Source organism: Lynx canadensis, chromosome A3 (assembly GCF_007474595.2).
Source record: "Lynx canadensis isolate LIC74 chromosome A3, mLynCan4.pri.v2, whole genome shotgun sequence".
Lineage (NCBI taxonomy): Eukaryota > Metazoa > Chordata > Mammalia > Carnivora > Felidae > Lynx > Lynx canadensis.
Window position 1 is genome coordinate 1,748,205 of NC_044305.1, and position 14,893 is coordinate 1,763,097.

The 14,893-nt window shown below is 56.3% G+C and overlaps 1 protein-coding gene across 1 annotated transcript in view; it reads left to right on the forward strand.

The window, feature by feature from the left end:
* TAF4 (TATA-box binding protein associated factor 4) overlaps positions 1 to 14,109 on the forward strand; it is a 65,892-nt gene extending 51,783 nt beyond the window's left edge. The window contains 2 exon segments of the mRNA XM_030309266.1: positions 261 to 380; positions 12,950 to 14,109. Coding sequence (XP_030165126.1) covers positions 261 to 380; positions 12,950 to 13,117 — 288 coding nt within the window. The 3' untranslated portion in view covers positions 13,118 to 14,109.
* Positions 14,110 to 14,893: the final 784 nt, after the last annotated feature.

Sequence of the window (14,893 nt, forward strand, 5' to 3'; positions counted from 1 at the left end):
CAGATGTGGCGGTGTTTCCCCCTGGGTGCGCCGTAGCCTTTGTACTTTCGACTCGTTACGTCCTCTGGGCTTTGAGAGGCGCGCATCTGCTTCTGCTTCATTTTTCTGATTGCGGGATAAGCTTACCGTTGAAGCCAAACGTGAGAGAAATTTGAACTTTGACGGTTTCCGAAGACCCGCTGCCGCCTCTGTTTTTTCCGTAGCAAAGTGAGAGCCACGCGTGTGACCTGACGGTCCTTGTTTTCCTTTTCTCAACAAAGATGCAGCAGCAGGAACTGGCGCAGATGAGGCAGCGGGACGCCAACCTCACCGCGCTCGCCGCCATCGGGCCCCGGAAGAAGCGGAAGGTGGACTCTCCGGGACCAGGGTCGGGGACGGAGGTACGGTACCGTGGCGGCGGCGGCGAGGAGGGCTGGAGGGGCCCCGGGGGCGTCTCCGCTCTGTGCGCCAGGTCGGGCAGGTGCCCAGGATCCTCGACCGCCCTGCGCGCGCCCCCCCCCCCCCCCCCCCCCCCGCGGGCCTCCCTGGAGTACTTGTGCGCCCGACACCTCACGCTCACGTCAGCTTGTCGTGGACGCTGCGGGAGCCCGGGTTCTCGCCACACGGAGGCTTGGTCCGCGTGCGTGGACGCGGTGAGCGTCGGGCCGCCCGCGGAAGGAGCTGTTGGAAGAGGCCCGTGCATGGGGCGGGCGAGGAGCCGGGCCGGGAGTCCGGGTGCCGGGGAGAGGGACCCGTGCCGCTTTCCGTGTGTCCAGATTTTGTTGGTTTCTCGTGTTGTTTGTTGTGATACCTTCACACACGGTTGTAAACCCAACCTTAGGATTTTGTCATCTTGGTTTACCGTCCGTTGTGTTTTAAGTTACGACAAGAAAGAGAGCCTGGCGTTTCCCGTTGGCGTGTGTAGTTTCTGCTTCTGGAGGCCGCGGTCCGGGCCTGCACGAGCAGCGTTTCCCTCGGCCCACAGGACCTCATCCGGCATTTCTAGTGGGCGGTGGTGCGCTGGTGGGGGCGGGGCGGGGCGGGGTTCGCTCAGCTTCTGTTTACTCGAAAGGGATGGCGTTCCCCCCCTCAACTTTGAATAGTACTTTCCCTGAATGCAAAAGTCTGGGTAGACAGCCCTTTTTTTTGCATTCTACGCTCCTGAAGGAGCTGAGCGTGTCCAGATGGGAGCCGTGTACTTTAGGTGAGGACGTGCTAAGAGGGATGTGGGAGCCCCACGACCAGGCACCCCTTATGCCCCTGCTCCCCGAGCCCCTCTGTTTCACGGCTGGAGTCCTTCACGCTGCGGAGGGCATCCCCGTCCCAATGCTGTGCTGTCTCGTTCCGGATCACAAAAAAGGTGGGAGGTTTCCTGGCGTGTTTTGCAAAATGGCAGAACCCTTTTTCCTAACCTGATCAGCAGCTGCGATGGATACGTGACCGTCTCTCTCCCGTGGAAGACGTGGTTCCGGTGTCTTTGGGCCCCACGTGGTTCACGCTTGTGCCGCGCACCTGACGTATCTCCCTTCTCTGGCTGCTTTGACGTTTTCATTGTAAACTTGAGAAGTTTGTCTCGGTTCTTTTTAGACTTGGTTCTCTTGACATTTGGCCTGCTTGGGGTTCTTTGATCCGTAGAAGAAGTTCCTCAAATTGGGGACATGGTGGCCTTCATTTCTTCAAAATTTTTTCCGGTTCCGGTTTGCTTTTCCTCTTGGACTTGCCAGCGACACGTACATGAGACCTGGTGACGTTGCCCTCGGGTGTCTGGGACTGTTCATTTTTCTTTCATCTTCAGGCAGGATGATTTCCCCTGTTTGTCCTCAGGCCCCCTGACCACATGGAGCCATGTCACCCGCAGGCAGCCGTGGAGCCCACCCACTGAAGCTCGCGCCCGCCGACGTGTTCACAGTTCTGGGGTTTCCAGTCTTTCTTACGGTTTCTGATTCTTTGCTGAAGTTCCCTGTCTGCTCACGTGTTGAGAGAGACCACAGCCCCCGGGACATCCTGCCTTTGGCCTGTTCATAAAAGCTGCTTTATGGGGCGCCTGGGTGGCTCAGTCGGGTAAGCGTCCGACTTCGGCTCAGGTCATGATCTCGCGGTCCCTGCGTTCGAGTCCCGCGTCGGGCTCTGTGCTGACAGCTCAGGGCCTGGAGCCTGTTCGGATTCTGTGTCTCCCTCTCTCTGCCCCTCCCCCATTCATGCTCTGTCTCTCTGTCTCTCTGTCTCAAAAATAAATAAACGTTAAGAAAAAAAAAAATTAAGAAAAACAAAGGCTGCTTTAACGCCTGTGCGGGTCCAGGGTCTGGGCTCAGGCCGTCTCTGCTGGCCGCCCTTCTCCGCACCTGTGGGTCCCACTTTCCTGTTTCTCTGCGTGTCTAGCGATTGCCACTCGGTGCTGGAGATTGTGGGCGGCAGATGGACTCACTCCCAGGAGTGCGGGTTCTCGCTTAGCAGACGGTTCATCCTGACTCGGTCGGGCGCTTTGTTTTTCCCTTTGGCGTCAGTAAGGGTCTGTGGAACGCCCCTCTGACCTAGTGCGCCCCCCGTAGACACTGCCTCCCCCGTCCAGGTGGCTCCCGGGGAAGGGCAGGTGGCCTCGCGGCTGGGTGCTGGGGTGGGAGCAGGGTCTTCCCGCTCGGGCAGGCGGGGCTCTGGCCGGGAGCGTCCTGTCGTGCGTGTCGAGCATGTAGCGGCCTCGCTCGCTGCAGCGGTGCATAGCCCCGCGGTCCCTCTCGTCCTCCCGCAGGGTTCCTCGAGGGACCGTGTGCGTCACACTGATGATTCATCTCGATGTTGGTGTCTGTGTGGTCGTTTCGGTTTTCTGTGATTCCTCTGCCGGGTTGTTTTGGGATGGTTCGTGGGGAGGGCGTCTGCAGGTGCTTACACGCGGAAGCAGCTCGTGCCCTGTGTACTTGAAGGCCCGTTTGCGTAGCTGTGAAATCCTCGTCTCCCATTTGCTTCCCTCGAGAATCTTGAACGTGTTACTCCGGATATTTATTCCTGGCATAAAGTGTTGCCGTTCAGGCCTGATGATAGTCTAATTTTATTTCTCTTATACGTCATGTGTTCTTTTAGCCCAAGTTACCCAAAGAATTTGTTTTTTTTTTTTCTTACGAGCCTTTAATTTTCCTTGGAACCGGTTGTCTGGGTTGGCGGTCTCGGGTATGGGTGGCGTTCACGCAGCTTCAGGTCTGTTTTCGTTCGGGAACATCTTTGGTGGCTTGTTTCCCCGGCTTCCTCCTTGGAGACCCCGACGGGGACCGTTGTGTCGTCCTTGCCTCTTGAACCCTCTGTCGGCCTCACTTGCGCTCACGTTCTTGCGCTCGTGGTTTCTTGAGTTTTCTGTCTAATGTTTTCTCAACCCTGGCGCCTCGTTTCTGAGTTTCGCTAATTCCGGCTTCTCTTGTTCTTTACGACTGTCGTCAGCGTCTCTTAGCTTGTTTTGAGGTAGACCGTTACAGTTTTGGTCTGTTTGTTGATTCCGTCTTCCCGGTGTTTTTCACTGTCGGCAAGGATGTTACCCGTCTTCGTTTCCTCCCTTCCCCGTAGCAGCTTGGGGGGGGGGAGGGGTTCAGTCCTCGTGCTGTCCGTCGGCTCTTTTCACGTCACTTTCGTTTCCTCGAACTCGATGGGCCTGTGTGTCCGAGGTAGCCTGCGAACCTGGAGGAGCCCCTCTCTCGTGGCCTTCGTGTGCTGGACGCTTGCTCTCAGCATCCACGGCTCCCCTCCCCGCCTCGCCCCTGGGCCGTCCCTGTCTCCACCGCCCCGTCCTGCCCACCTCGCTTCCCACCTCCCGACCTTGTCCACGGGATGCTGCTCTGTGGCCGCTGCCCCCTGAGGCCTCCAGCCCGGCGGTAGCCCGGCCTGCACGGTTCCGGGGGTCCCGTTCGGGCTCATCTTCGCGGGGTTTGCTCCAAATAGCAGTTGCTGGTCTTGGGTTTGGCCGCTCAGTTGCCGTGAGTCCTACACGGGCCTTTGGGAAGATGAAACCGCTGCCCCCGTTGCTGTCTTCCCAGCAGACGGTGCTTATTTAAAAATACACTTTCTTTTAATTGAAAATCGTTTCCAACCTACAGAAGAGTTGGAGGAGGAGTGCACGCAGCTCTTTGTTTATGCTCTCAGTTCTGAGTGTTGCATGACCCCGACCCCGTCACGGTGTCTCGTGTGTGTGTGTGTGTGCGTGTGTGTGTGTGTGTTACACGTGTGTGTGTATACGTTCCTCTGATGGAGTGTTTTGCACCCCTAGTGCTGCTACCGCCGGGCCCTGTCTGGCACGAGGCCGCACAGACTCCAGGCGGGATGTCTGCCTGTCCTCAGGCCTGCCCCCGTGTCACCAGTGGCCCCAGTAGCATCTCCACGTCTGTGCAGGGACGTGGGGCATCTGGTTGGCTTGCACGTGAGCCTGTTAACAGATCCCTCGTTCTCAACAGCGCTCAGGGGATGAGCCTCGGCCTAGGTCTGTGTGACTCTGGCAGAAACGCCTCCATCTCGATGGCACTGTGTCCAGTCTGTCACATGAGGAAGCACCCCGTGTGGTGACCTTCCTACTGATACGGACCGTGGTCACCAGGTTCGGCCACACTGTCCGGCGTGTAGTCACCGCCGTTCGCTTAGTATTTGTTCGCCTTGAGCGAGGAGGTGTTCCAGGACTCCGCGGGCCACCCCAGCCTCAGCGCCATCGCGGCTGCAGGCCGTGACCTCTGTCCCCTTCACGCCTTCTGCTGCAGGAAGACCTTTCCCTGCGTCCTCCGTCCGCCCGTTTGTTCGTGCGTTTGTTCGCCACCGTGGCCGGGGCCGTGGTCTCCCGTGGTCTTCAGTGGGTTGTAATCAATCTCTCGTTATTTCTAGATTGGGCAGTGGAAGCTCCTTCAAGCTGTTTCTATATCCTTTTGAAATGTCACCCTTGTTGACACGTCGCGGTTTTACCGGCGGGAGAGGCATCCGGAGCCTCCGGTACTCCTGCGCCCTCGGGCTCCCGGCCAGGAGCCCCGGTCCCCCGCGGGGGGGCGGCGTGTGGAGGCCGGTTCTGAGCTCTGCGCGCCGGTTCCAGGCCCCTCTGCAGTCCACGCGGGGGAAGGTGCGTGCAGGCACAGCCCTTCTGCATCTGAAGCGGTCCCCGCGCCCCGGCGGGCACCCCGCTTCTGGTCCGCACCCAGGGGCGGCTTCCCGGCCTCCTCCCTGTCCTCACCTGTGAGTCCGTGTCCGTGGGAGATCGAGTGCCGTCATTGCCGATGTGTTTGGTCCTTCGCTCAGCACACCCAGCCTCCCAGACGCTCTGGCTGCTGAGGCCCCGGCGCTGGGGGGAGGGGCGGGCAGGTGGGCAAGGCCCGTGGGTGAAGGTCCGACTGGGTTCAGATGTGTCTGGAGGACACGCCAAGGAGCGGGACGAGCGTGTGTTTCCAAACCCCACGGGGAGGGCCGGGCACGAGGTGGCTGCTTGCGGTGAGCGCGGGGACCCTGAGCGACACGGTGGAGAGACGCAGGTCGCCAAACACTGTTCTTTCTGGGAGGTTCTTTCATGCGTTGTTGCTTTTGTCTGTTTTTGAACTTCAGAGGGAGGCTTATGTGTTACATATATAACAATTAACATAAAATCCGTACTTTAAAAAGTTCTCCATATGCCTCTCCTCATCAGTGGTAATGCTTAGTTCTTTTTCTTTTTTAGTTTGGGATTATTTCCTTGGGATATGTCTTTTTAAAGTAACTTTTTTTTTTAACTGATTTTGTTTATTCATTTATTTTAAATGTTTATTTTTGAGAGAGAGAGAGAGAGAGAGAGAGAGAGAGAGAGAGAGGGAGGGGGCAGGAGCGTGTGAGTGGGGGAAGGGCAGAGGGAGAGCAGGACAGAGGCTCTGAGAGGGGCTCCACGGTGTCAGCACGAACTCACAAACCGTGAGATCATGACCTGAGCCGAAGTCAGATGCTTAACCGACTGAGCCCCACCGGCGCCCCTGAACTAATTTCAGACCCGTGGAAAAGTTAGGTAAATATTGGAGTATTTCTATACACCCCTCACCCAGCTTCCTGTAGTGAGCCGTCAGTGTGCTTAGATGGTTCATAAGACCTTATTTGATTTGGTTTTTCAGAATTTAATTTTTTAAAATTATAATACACCTTGTTTTTTGGAGGAGTTTTAGGTTCATAGCGAAACTGACTGAAAGTACAGAGATTTCCCGCGTGCTGCCTGCCCCCGAACACGCACAGCCTCCCCACCGTCAATACCCACCGGAGGCTACATTTGCGAAACCTGATGAGCCTCCACGGACGCGTCATCACCACCGAGTCCACGTGCGCCTTGGGGTCACTCTCGGCCTCGTGCGTTCTGCGGGTCTGGACAAACGTGCGGTGACGTGCACCTGCCTTCACAGCATCGCGCGCTCTAGTTCCACGGCCCCGAGACCCCCCGAGCTGCGCGTGTTCATCTCCCCGCTGCCGTCACCCCCACCTCCCGCCGCCCCGACGGCCACTGACCCTTTACGGCCGTGCTTTTCCGGGAAGTCGTGTGGCCGGACTCACGTGTGGGGCTCCTCAGATCGGCCTCCTGCCTTAGTGACGAGCGTCGGAGCCTCCTCCCTGCGTTTTCGCGGCCGAGAGCTCGTTTCTTGTGAGCACGGAGTCATGGTCCACGTTGTGGATCCGCCACAGTTTATCCGTCACCTTCTGAAGGACGCCGTGGTCGCTCCCAAGTTTTGGCAGCCGCGAGCACAGCCGCTGTAAAAATCCGCGGGCAGGTTTTCGTGTGGACACGAGTTTTCGACTCGCGTAGATAAATCGCAAGGAACACGATTGCCGGCTCGTCCGGTGAGACTATGATTCGTTTTGTAGCAAAACACCAGACTCGCCTCCAAAGCGGCCGCGCCGTCCTGCGTTCCCGCCGGCAACGGCCGAGCGCTCCTGCCGCTCCGCGCCCTCGCCAGCGTCTGGGGTCGTCAGGGTCGTGGGTTTGGGCCCTGGTGACAGGCGTGCGTGGTGCCTCGCTGTTGTGATTTGCGTCTCCCTGACGACCCGTGATGCGGAGCGTCGGTCCCCGCGCCCGTCTGCATCTGTGCGTCTTCTCCGGTGAGGGGCCTGCTCGGTGTCCGGCCCATTTTTCATTCAGGTTTATTATTGTTGAGTTTTGTGAGTTGTGCGCACAGTTTGTTTGGGGTGATGGTCCCTGACCAGATGTTTCTTTTGCAAATATTTTATCTGTGTTTGATTGTCCCCATCGTCCTCCTGGGGACCTTTTCCTGTTGTCACTCAGGACCCTCTTTGCTCCTTCCTCCGTCGCTCCTTGTTCCCTCCTGATCTCAACACTCACGAAGTGTGGGGGTCGCTTATTTGGTACAGAGTCCCTCAAGTTGGGTTCATCCTGGGTTTCCTCACGATTAAGTGCACGTTCCATAATTTTAGCTAGAATTCACAAAAGGGATAAGGTGCCCTTCTGAGCGCGTCACATTGTGGCGACTTGGATCCTTTGGCTAAAGTGGCGCCTGCCGGGCGATCACGCCGTGAGCTCCTACTTTTCCCGTGTGGCTGTCTCCTGCAGTGGCGGTGGTGCTGTCTGCCCTCCGTCCTCCCCCCCCCCCCCCCCCCCGCTTATTCCTTCATTTAACGGTGACTTGTGTGCCATTGTGCCACGCCGGATGACCTTGTGCCCCAGGGTCTTTGTGTTCTGGGGCGCACCGCTGAGGGCGCAGCAAAGTTGCCAGGAGGTCTTGTTAGGAACAGCCGGGCTCCCCTCCCGAAGATCGGGTCGCTTCGCCTTCCCCCGTCTCACCAGCACCGCGGGAGATTGTTCAGGATTGTTTAAAATTGTGCCAGTCCAGTGGTGACACGGGGAATCTTGGTGACTGTGCTGTGGGTGCCTGAGAACAGGCCTATTCTCCCGAACGGTGTAGAGCTTAATAGATTTCCACAACACGCACCTGCTGCTCAAGCTGACCAGTCTTCTGAATCCTTGCTTATTCTTGTCCATTCGATGGGTCTCGTACGGACTGTGGCGATGTAAAGTCTGTGTCACTCGTGCGTTTCTGTCTTTATCTCCTGTGTCTTCTGCGGCTGATGCTTTGTAGCTGGGCTGTGTGTGCCACGTTGTTGGGTACGGAAGTATTCAGAAGTGTCACATCTTCTGTGGATTGGCACTTTTAGCGTTAAAAAATGTCTGCCGTTGTCCAGTGGGCTTGAGCTCTGCTGTGTCCTGAGTTAGGACCATCATTCACCCCACTCTCTGCACTTCCCTCACCAGAGAGAATCTCTGTCCCTGCTTTGGTCTTATACTTCCTGATTTTAGGTATGGCTCACATCTATAGCACGTGCCTACGTCTTGTTTTCTGAGCCGAATCGAAAAGCTTTCCCTCTATTAGGTGAATTGAGCCCATCTGCCTTCTTCTGTTACGATCAACACGCTTGGTCTCTTCTGTCTCACAGTGTTTTATAACTATGCCTATTTCTTACGTTTGCTATGATTCTCTTCCTCTGAAGTGCATATTCTCTGCTCTTTAATTAAAATGTTTGTATTTAGGAAGGCTTACGGTTGTATTCTGGTGGTTATTTTTGCACATAAACCTTGTTAAATGTCCCCTGGTTTTTCTTAGCTGTTCAGCTTCTTAGTTCCCATAGGGCTTGAGCCCCGCCCACTTTCTCGCAGCAGCCAGTGCACGTGCCCCTTGCTCTCCGCCCTCCCGCCGGGCCCCTCCTCAGCTCCAGTAAGCGGTGTGGTGTGGTTTCCTTACAAGTGCTTCTGCCCGCCCCAGCACTGTGCGTGTCCCCTGCCCATTCCTGGCTTGGATGACGACTGCACTGTGGCCCAGCCCGCGGAGGCCTCCATGCAGAATCCCTGACACTTGCATGTTGCAAAAGGTCTTTCTGTGGCTTCGATAGGGAGGATGGTCTGGCTTGGATATAAGATCCTTGGCTCGCACTTTCTTTCAGTCCTTCTGTGAATGAGCGTCCGTGGTCGTCCTGCTTTGGAAGCTGGTTTTGAAAAGCCCCGGTGCCAGGCTGATTCACTTGCCTTTGTCATTTATTGTCTCTTTTACACGAGGCCTCGTCTTGATCTTTGAAAACTAGCAATTTCACGAGGAGATGTCAGAGTCGGTTTTCATGGGAACTTTCAGTGTGTAGATTTGGTCTTTCTGGTTCCTGGACTCTGGCTTCCGTGTCTGTTGTGTTCTGTCTGCTTCCTTCTTCGGAGGCTCTGTTAACACAGGCCTTTGCTTGCCCGCCACCTGCCCTTCCCCAGACCTTCCGCGGCTGCGCCCCTCACGAGCCTGCCTTTCCTCGCGGGTCTGCCCTCGGTGCCTTGCAGTTAATTCATGCACTTCTGAGAGATCTCTGTGTCTCCTTCCCATTTTTTTCTTGCATTTACTCCACTCTCATCCCTTCTGTTTTTTAATCTACTTCTCTTACCGTTAGGGATTTTTCATTCAGGGCACTTCTCATGTCCTCAAATGTTTCAGGACATCTTTTGGTTGTTGGAAGTGTTGTCTTAATGGTTTTCTTGTTTTTCCAGACAGTCTCTGATGTGCGTGGAATTCTGTTTTCTGATTTTTGCGGTAGATCTTGACAGACTTGCTAATCTTGGGTCACTTTTGCCAGGTTTGGGTGTCTCATCAGACTTGCGGTCTGATGGCGCCCTCTTCTGACCGCGCTGAGCAGTCGGGTAGTGTGGCCGGTTTTCTGTTTGCGTTGCTTGTAGGAGGGTCCTGGAGGGTCCTGTGTCCTTTGGCGGTGACGTCCCGGTCTTGCAGGAGCCTCAGTGTCCCTTTAGTTCCTTCCCTTGTCGGAGGCTCTGTGTTCTGAGGAGTCTGGACGCTAGACTGGGGTGGACCGGCCATTCTGGGTGGCCTCTGTCAGACCGCGGCCCCTCGCTGTCTCCATCCTCTGCCTTTGCCACGTCACCTTGTGGGTTCAGGAGGACCTGCCAGGTGTTCTCATCTGGAGTCTTTCTGGAGCAGGGCGCTCCGTGCTGCCACGTCTGCCGATGGAGCGATGCCTGGGTAGAATGGTGCCTTCTTGTTCTGAGTTGGTTTTGGGGAGATGGAGGGAGGTGTCGGGGTGACTGAGTGGTATGTGTCCTCCTGAGGAGAGTACCTGCGTGTCTTTGCCGCCACGTGTACTCCCGGCCGCCTGTCTGCACCGGGTGCTCTGTTTCGTGGACAGGGAAGGCGCAGAGACGGGTGCAGGCGAGTTGGGGAACTGAGGGGAGCAGGGCGAGCCGGTCGGAGGCTGTGCCATTGGGTTCGCTGGAACCGGTTCGGCCCAGGCTCCTGGCTGTCCAGCTGAACGCGGGGCGGGGGCACAGCCTTGAGGGGCCCCTCGCTCGGGAGCCGCTTGGCCGTGCTTCTGGGGGCCCGTGAGTGCGGGGCTCTTGGCTGCTGTGGCCCCGAGGTGGACACTTCCCTGAGACCGTGCCCAAGGGCCCGTGGCACCGGGGCTCACGTGTCGGCACGCATGGCGAGCACCCAGCCACGCCGGGGGCTTCTCTCCCTGTGAGCATTGGCCCCCAACTGAGGTGGCCCCATGAGCCGGGATTTGGACGGAAAGCGGGGTTTTTCCCATTCGGTTTTACATCAGGTGCTCATTGCCTGTCAGATCGATTGTGGCATTTTGCCAATGGCAAGGTTGCCTTCAAAAGAAATAGCTCTTTTTTTTGTCTTGGACCAGTCAGTCCCGTGACCGGGCTGACAGGTGTGCGACGTGCCGTTTTCAGGGGAGGACCTGCTGTGTGCAAGCGATACATCCAGGGTCGCCTTGCTCTTAGCCCAGCGCCTGCAGAGACCGGGCAAGGCAGCCCTTTGATGGGGTGTGGGCGTCACCGCTCCCCCTGGGGGCCATCCCCGCCCCCACCGGTTGTTCCGTGATTCTGGGCTGGGCGCGGTGTCGGTAGGCTGGGTGGTCACGGCCGTCCTCTCTCCCGGGCTCCGGGCTCCTGTGACCCCTCCCGCAGCCAGAATACCCGACGAGCAGTATGACCAGGACCCTGGAGGGAGGACGGTGAACTGCGTCCTTCCGTTTTGGCATGAGATGGGGAAACGGTGCTCGGCCCGTGTAATTAGAAGTAATGTGAGTATTAAGTAGGATATCTTTGAACATCGGCTTTTTACAACATCCATAGAAACACCAGGAATTGAAGTTTCTCGCTGGCCCTCAGAGCGTGCCGCCTGCACCTGGGGGCGGCACTCCACCGGCTCACTTGCCCGTTAACGCTTTGAGACCAGTTGTGGTTTCTAAGAAATATTGGAATAATATCGCAAGTATTATTTGTCTTGAGTTCTGACCCGGTAATTTCCACCTGAAGTGGGGGCCCTGTCCTACCTGTTTTTGGCTGTTGGCTTTCTGTTTGGAAAGTAGAAACATCAGACGTGGTCCAGAATTGGTCACGCGTGTTGCAGAGATGTTTCGGTCCGTTACGTAGGTAGTGCCTTTGCTCTCTGCATGGCTGCGCCTGTCCCCGTGAGTCTTGGCGTCTGCAGGGGAGGTGCAGAGGGCAGGCCACCATCCGCGGGCAGCTGTCTTTCCAGAAACTGGCCTCTGCTTGGGCGTGCTGGGCTCTCCCCATGGTGTCTGGGGTGCAGAGCGGCGGGCCCCCAACGGGCCCCCGGGCTCCTGCCGCTCCAACATCATCACAAGCCTCTGCGGGGAGGGGGGGGGGTGGCGCGGTGTGTGTCTTGCACAAAATGCTCCTTTAGGGCTGTTACTGAGGCTCAGGAAAGCACGGAGAAACCAGAATTGTTCTTCCAAACAAGGAAAAGTAGCTGCCACGCAACCTGGCCTGGAGGAGGGACCTCAGCCATGAAGGGTGGTGGAGGGGGTGCAAATTGTAATTGAGGTCAAAGATGGGTGCGTGTGCACAGGGACTCCCCTGGGGGAAAGGGCTCAGGTGGCAGAGGGACCTGGTGCCCGGAGCGTGCGTGGGCCTCGCCCGCCACCTGCTGGCCGGCTCCCGGAACTGCGGCCTGGTCAGGGTAGGGCTCTTCTTCAGCTGTCGGGGAACCCTTTCCTCCCACCTTCCTAAGCTGTGAGAACATGCGGTAAAAATACCCTGTGTTACGTTTGCACTTGAAATATGCACGAGCAACTTTAACCATCAGAACACAGATGCTTAGTTTTCATTCTGAACGGAGAACCAGGCACCACGCAGTTGGGAGTTGTGTGGTCGGACGGAGATGCGGTGCTGGAACCCCAGGACCCAACACGACGCATCCGGGAACACCGCCCCCAGTGACTCTTTGTCCACGTGCAGGCGTCAGAGACTCGCAGAAGCTCGGCTATTCCCCAGCGGTGCAGGCCCTGAGCCCAGTTGCTGCTGTCGGCCCGGAGGTGGCAGTGTCCCGCTGAGACTGGCTGGGAGCAGGGTGCCCCCTGTTGGCCGCGGACGACCGTGGTGACCCCAGAGCTCTGCGGTCCAGCCCGCTAACCGGCTGACCGCCCGCCCGCCCAGCCTGGGAGTTTAGACTTTGCAGCATTGGGAAGGTGCCTTTGCCGGCGACATGGGGACGACACGATTGCCCCGGGTGTGGCATCGGTCCCACCTGGCCGCCTGGACACATGGAGGTCGGGGACACCAGCTTCAAGCCCAGGAGCTGTCTTGCCATCCCCCTGGGGCAGGAGCCTCCGCCTGTGCCTTCTGCAGGCCCCGAGGGCCGGAGTCTGAGCCCTGGGAATTGCAGGGGTTAGTGCCCATATGGGTGCTTGAGACCACCGGTCCCGGAGGTCAGCGTGGGGGCCGTGCCCCCTGCTCGCACCCCCTCCCTGTTAGGGACCCGTAAAGCACTTCAGCTCCAGGAGCAGGTCTGCAGGAAGGAGCCTGTCCCACACGTGGCTTCCTCCAGCTTCAGGGTTCCTTGGCACACCTGTAGGGAAACTCGAGTGGCTGTGGGCACGTAGCCCTGGGGCCAGCACCTGGCCCTGCCCCTTCCTGCCAGCGCCTTGGGTCCCGCCCACCCGTGCACACCACTAACTCGGCTGTCTTCTTTCTCGTCACCAGGGGTCGGGCCCAGGCTCGGCGGTCCCAGGCAGCTCCGGCGTCGGAACCCCCAGACAGTTCACGCGACAAAGGATCACGCGGGTCAACCTCAGGGACCTCATATTTTGTTTAGAGAATGAGCGTGAGACAAGCCATTCACTGTTGCTCTACAAAGCATTCCTCAAGTAGCACAGGGCGGGCGCGGCGTCGCGGATGGAGACGCCTGGGACGCTTTTATATATTTGCAGATGACGCCTTTTGTAACAAGCAAATGGGATATTGTTTAAAAAACAGCCACCTCTTTACAACGGAACAGTTTTATATTCCTGTTTCTAAGTCAACTCTTCAGTGCGGAAGAAAACACGTTTCTGTAACAGAGAACACAGAGGCCCGTGGGCCCTCTTAAAGGACAATTAACTCTTAACTCATCTTTGATTGAGTGGCCTTCTTGCCAAACAAGCCATATATAAAAACTGATGGAATCGTTTAGCAAATAATCAGTTGCCCTCTGTCACCTCGTAGCGGTTTCTACATTATTTGTGCGTTTTGGTTCATTCAACCCGACTTACTGCGTAGGTGTGTGTCTACAGCGATGACCTCATTTCATTTATTTTATTTTTGTATTAGTCAGTTGGCAAAGCAAACTGATTTTTTAGACTATTTATCTGCCCGTCCCCTCCCTCGCCAGAGTCCCCGAGGAGCCCGGAGCCCACGGCGCGCCCGCGCGGAGCGGAGCCACCTTCCTGCTCAGGAGAGGCCGTGCCGCCGGCTCCTCCCGAGCGCGTGGTCGGCACCTGTACAGACGCAGTTTATTTGCTGTAGTTTGTAAAGCTGTAAAGTTAAAAGAAATGAAAACCTTTTCAGCATAAATATATTTTACTTGCACTGTGTTTTTTAGCTAAAAGTGGAAACTTAGATGAAATAAAATCAAAGTTGAGAAGAATCATCAAAAGACTGTTTCTCAGTGTGAATCAAGTGTTGAAAAATGGTTGGTGTATTTTGTCAGTAATTGTACATAGTTTTTGGCACATAACATAAAAATGGCTATGTAAACTATAATTATTTTGCTAAGAGACTGTAAGCAAAAGCTGTGGGCCGACTTCGCAGATGTCCAGAGCAAAGCCCCTTCTTTGTACCTATTTTTTTATTACAAATATACTAATTGGTTCTTTATATTTTCAGAGGTTATTGTATTAAATTGTCTATTGATAGTACTTTTATGACTGTAAATACTTGGGCTTTCTCCGTGTGAATCCTCACGTCAGACTTTAATTCGCGCGAGTGTGAACCGAATGCTGATCAGTATTTTTTATCGACGCCCGAAAACTGTTACGCCTTTTATTTTGTCTTTTAGGAAATCCCTGTCTTTCCATTTTTTCATGTAAATTTTGCACAGTTACTTGTTCATATGTAAATATTTTACTTTCAAAAATGAAGTTTTTAATTGCTATTGTTTTATATAGGATTGAAAGAAAATTAACTCCTTTATTAAAAACAAATTTATCTGTATCTGTTTTGCCCGTTTTTCCCGGTTTTCCAGTTTTAGATCTGCCGCCAGAGGCTCAGCTCTGGTTCCGCTGAGGTGTTTGTTTAGGGGCTCCTTGTTAGCATCAGTGTGTAAACCCCAGCCACTCGGGGAGGAATAGCCTGACCTCCGCAGACGGGACCTCCGCGCTGCAGAGCGAGGCCTGGCAGGAGGGCCCGAAGCCGAGTTGCCTCCCCGCGTGCTCGGGCCGTCCGGGCCACCCCGCCTGCCTTCCGTTGCCGGACCGCCCCACCTCGACACAGGTACGCTGGGCACCTGTCCTCGCGGCTGGGGCACCTTGGGGAGAGGCGAGGTGAGGCCCTTGTGGGCCCGGGGGGTGGTTCTGAGCACAGACTCGTGCCCCGGAGAGCCCGGTGCGGACACAGAGTGGCGGAGCCGGATGGGGTCTCCAGGACGCCCGCCTCCTTTCTGCCAGCCAG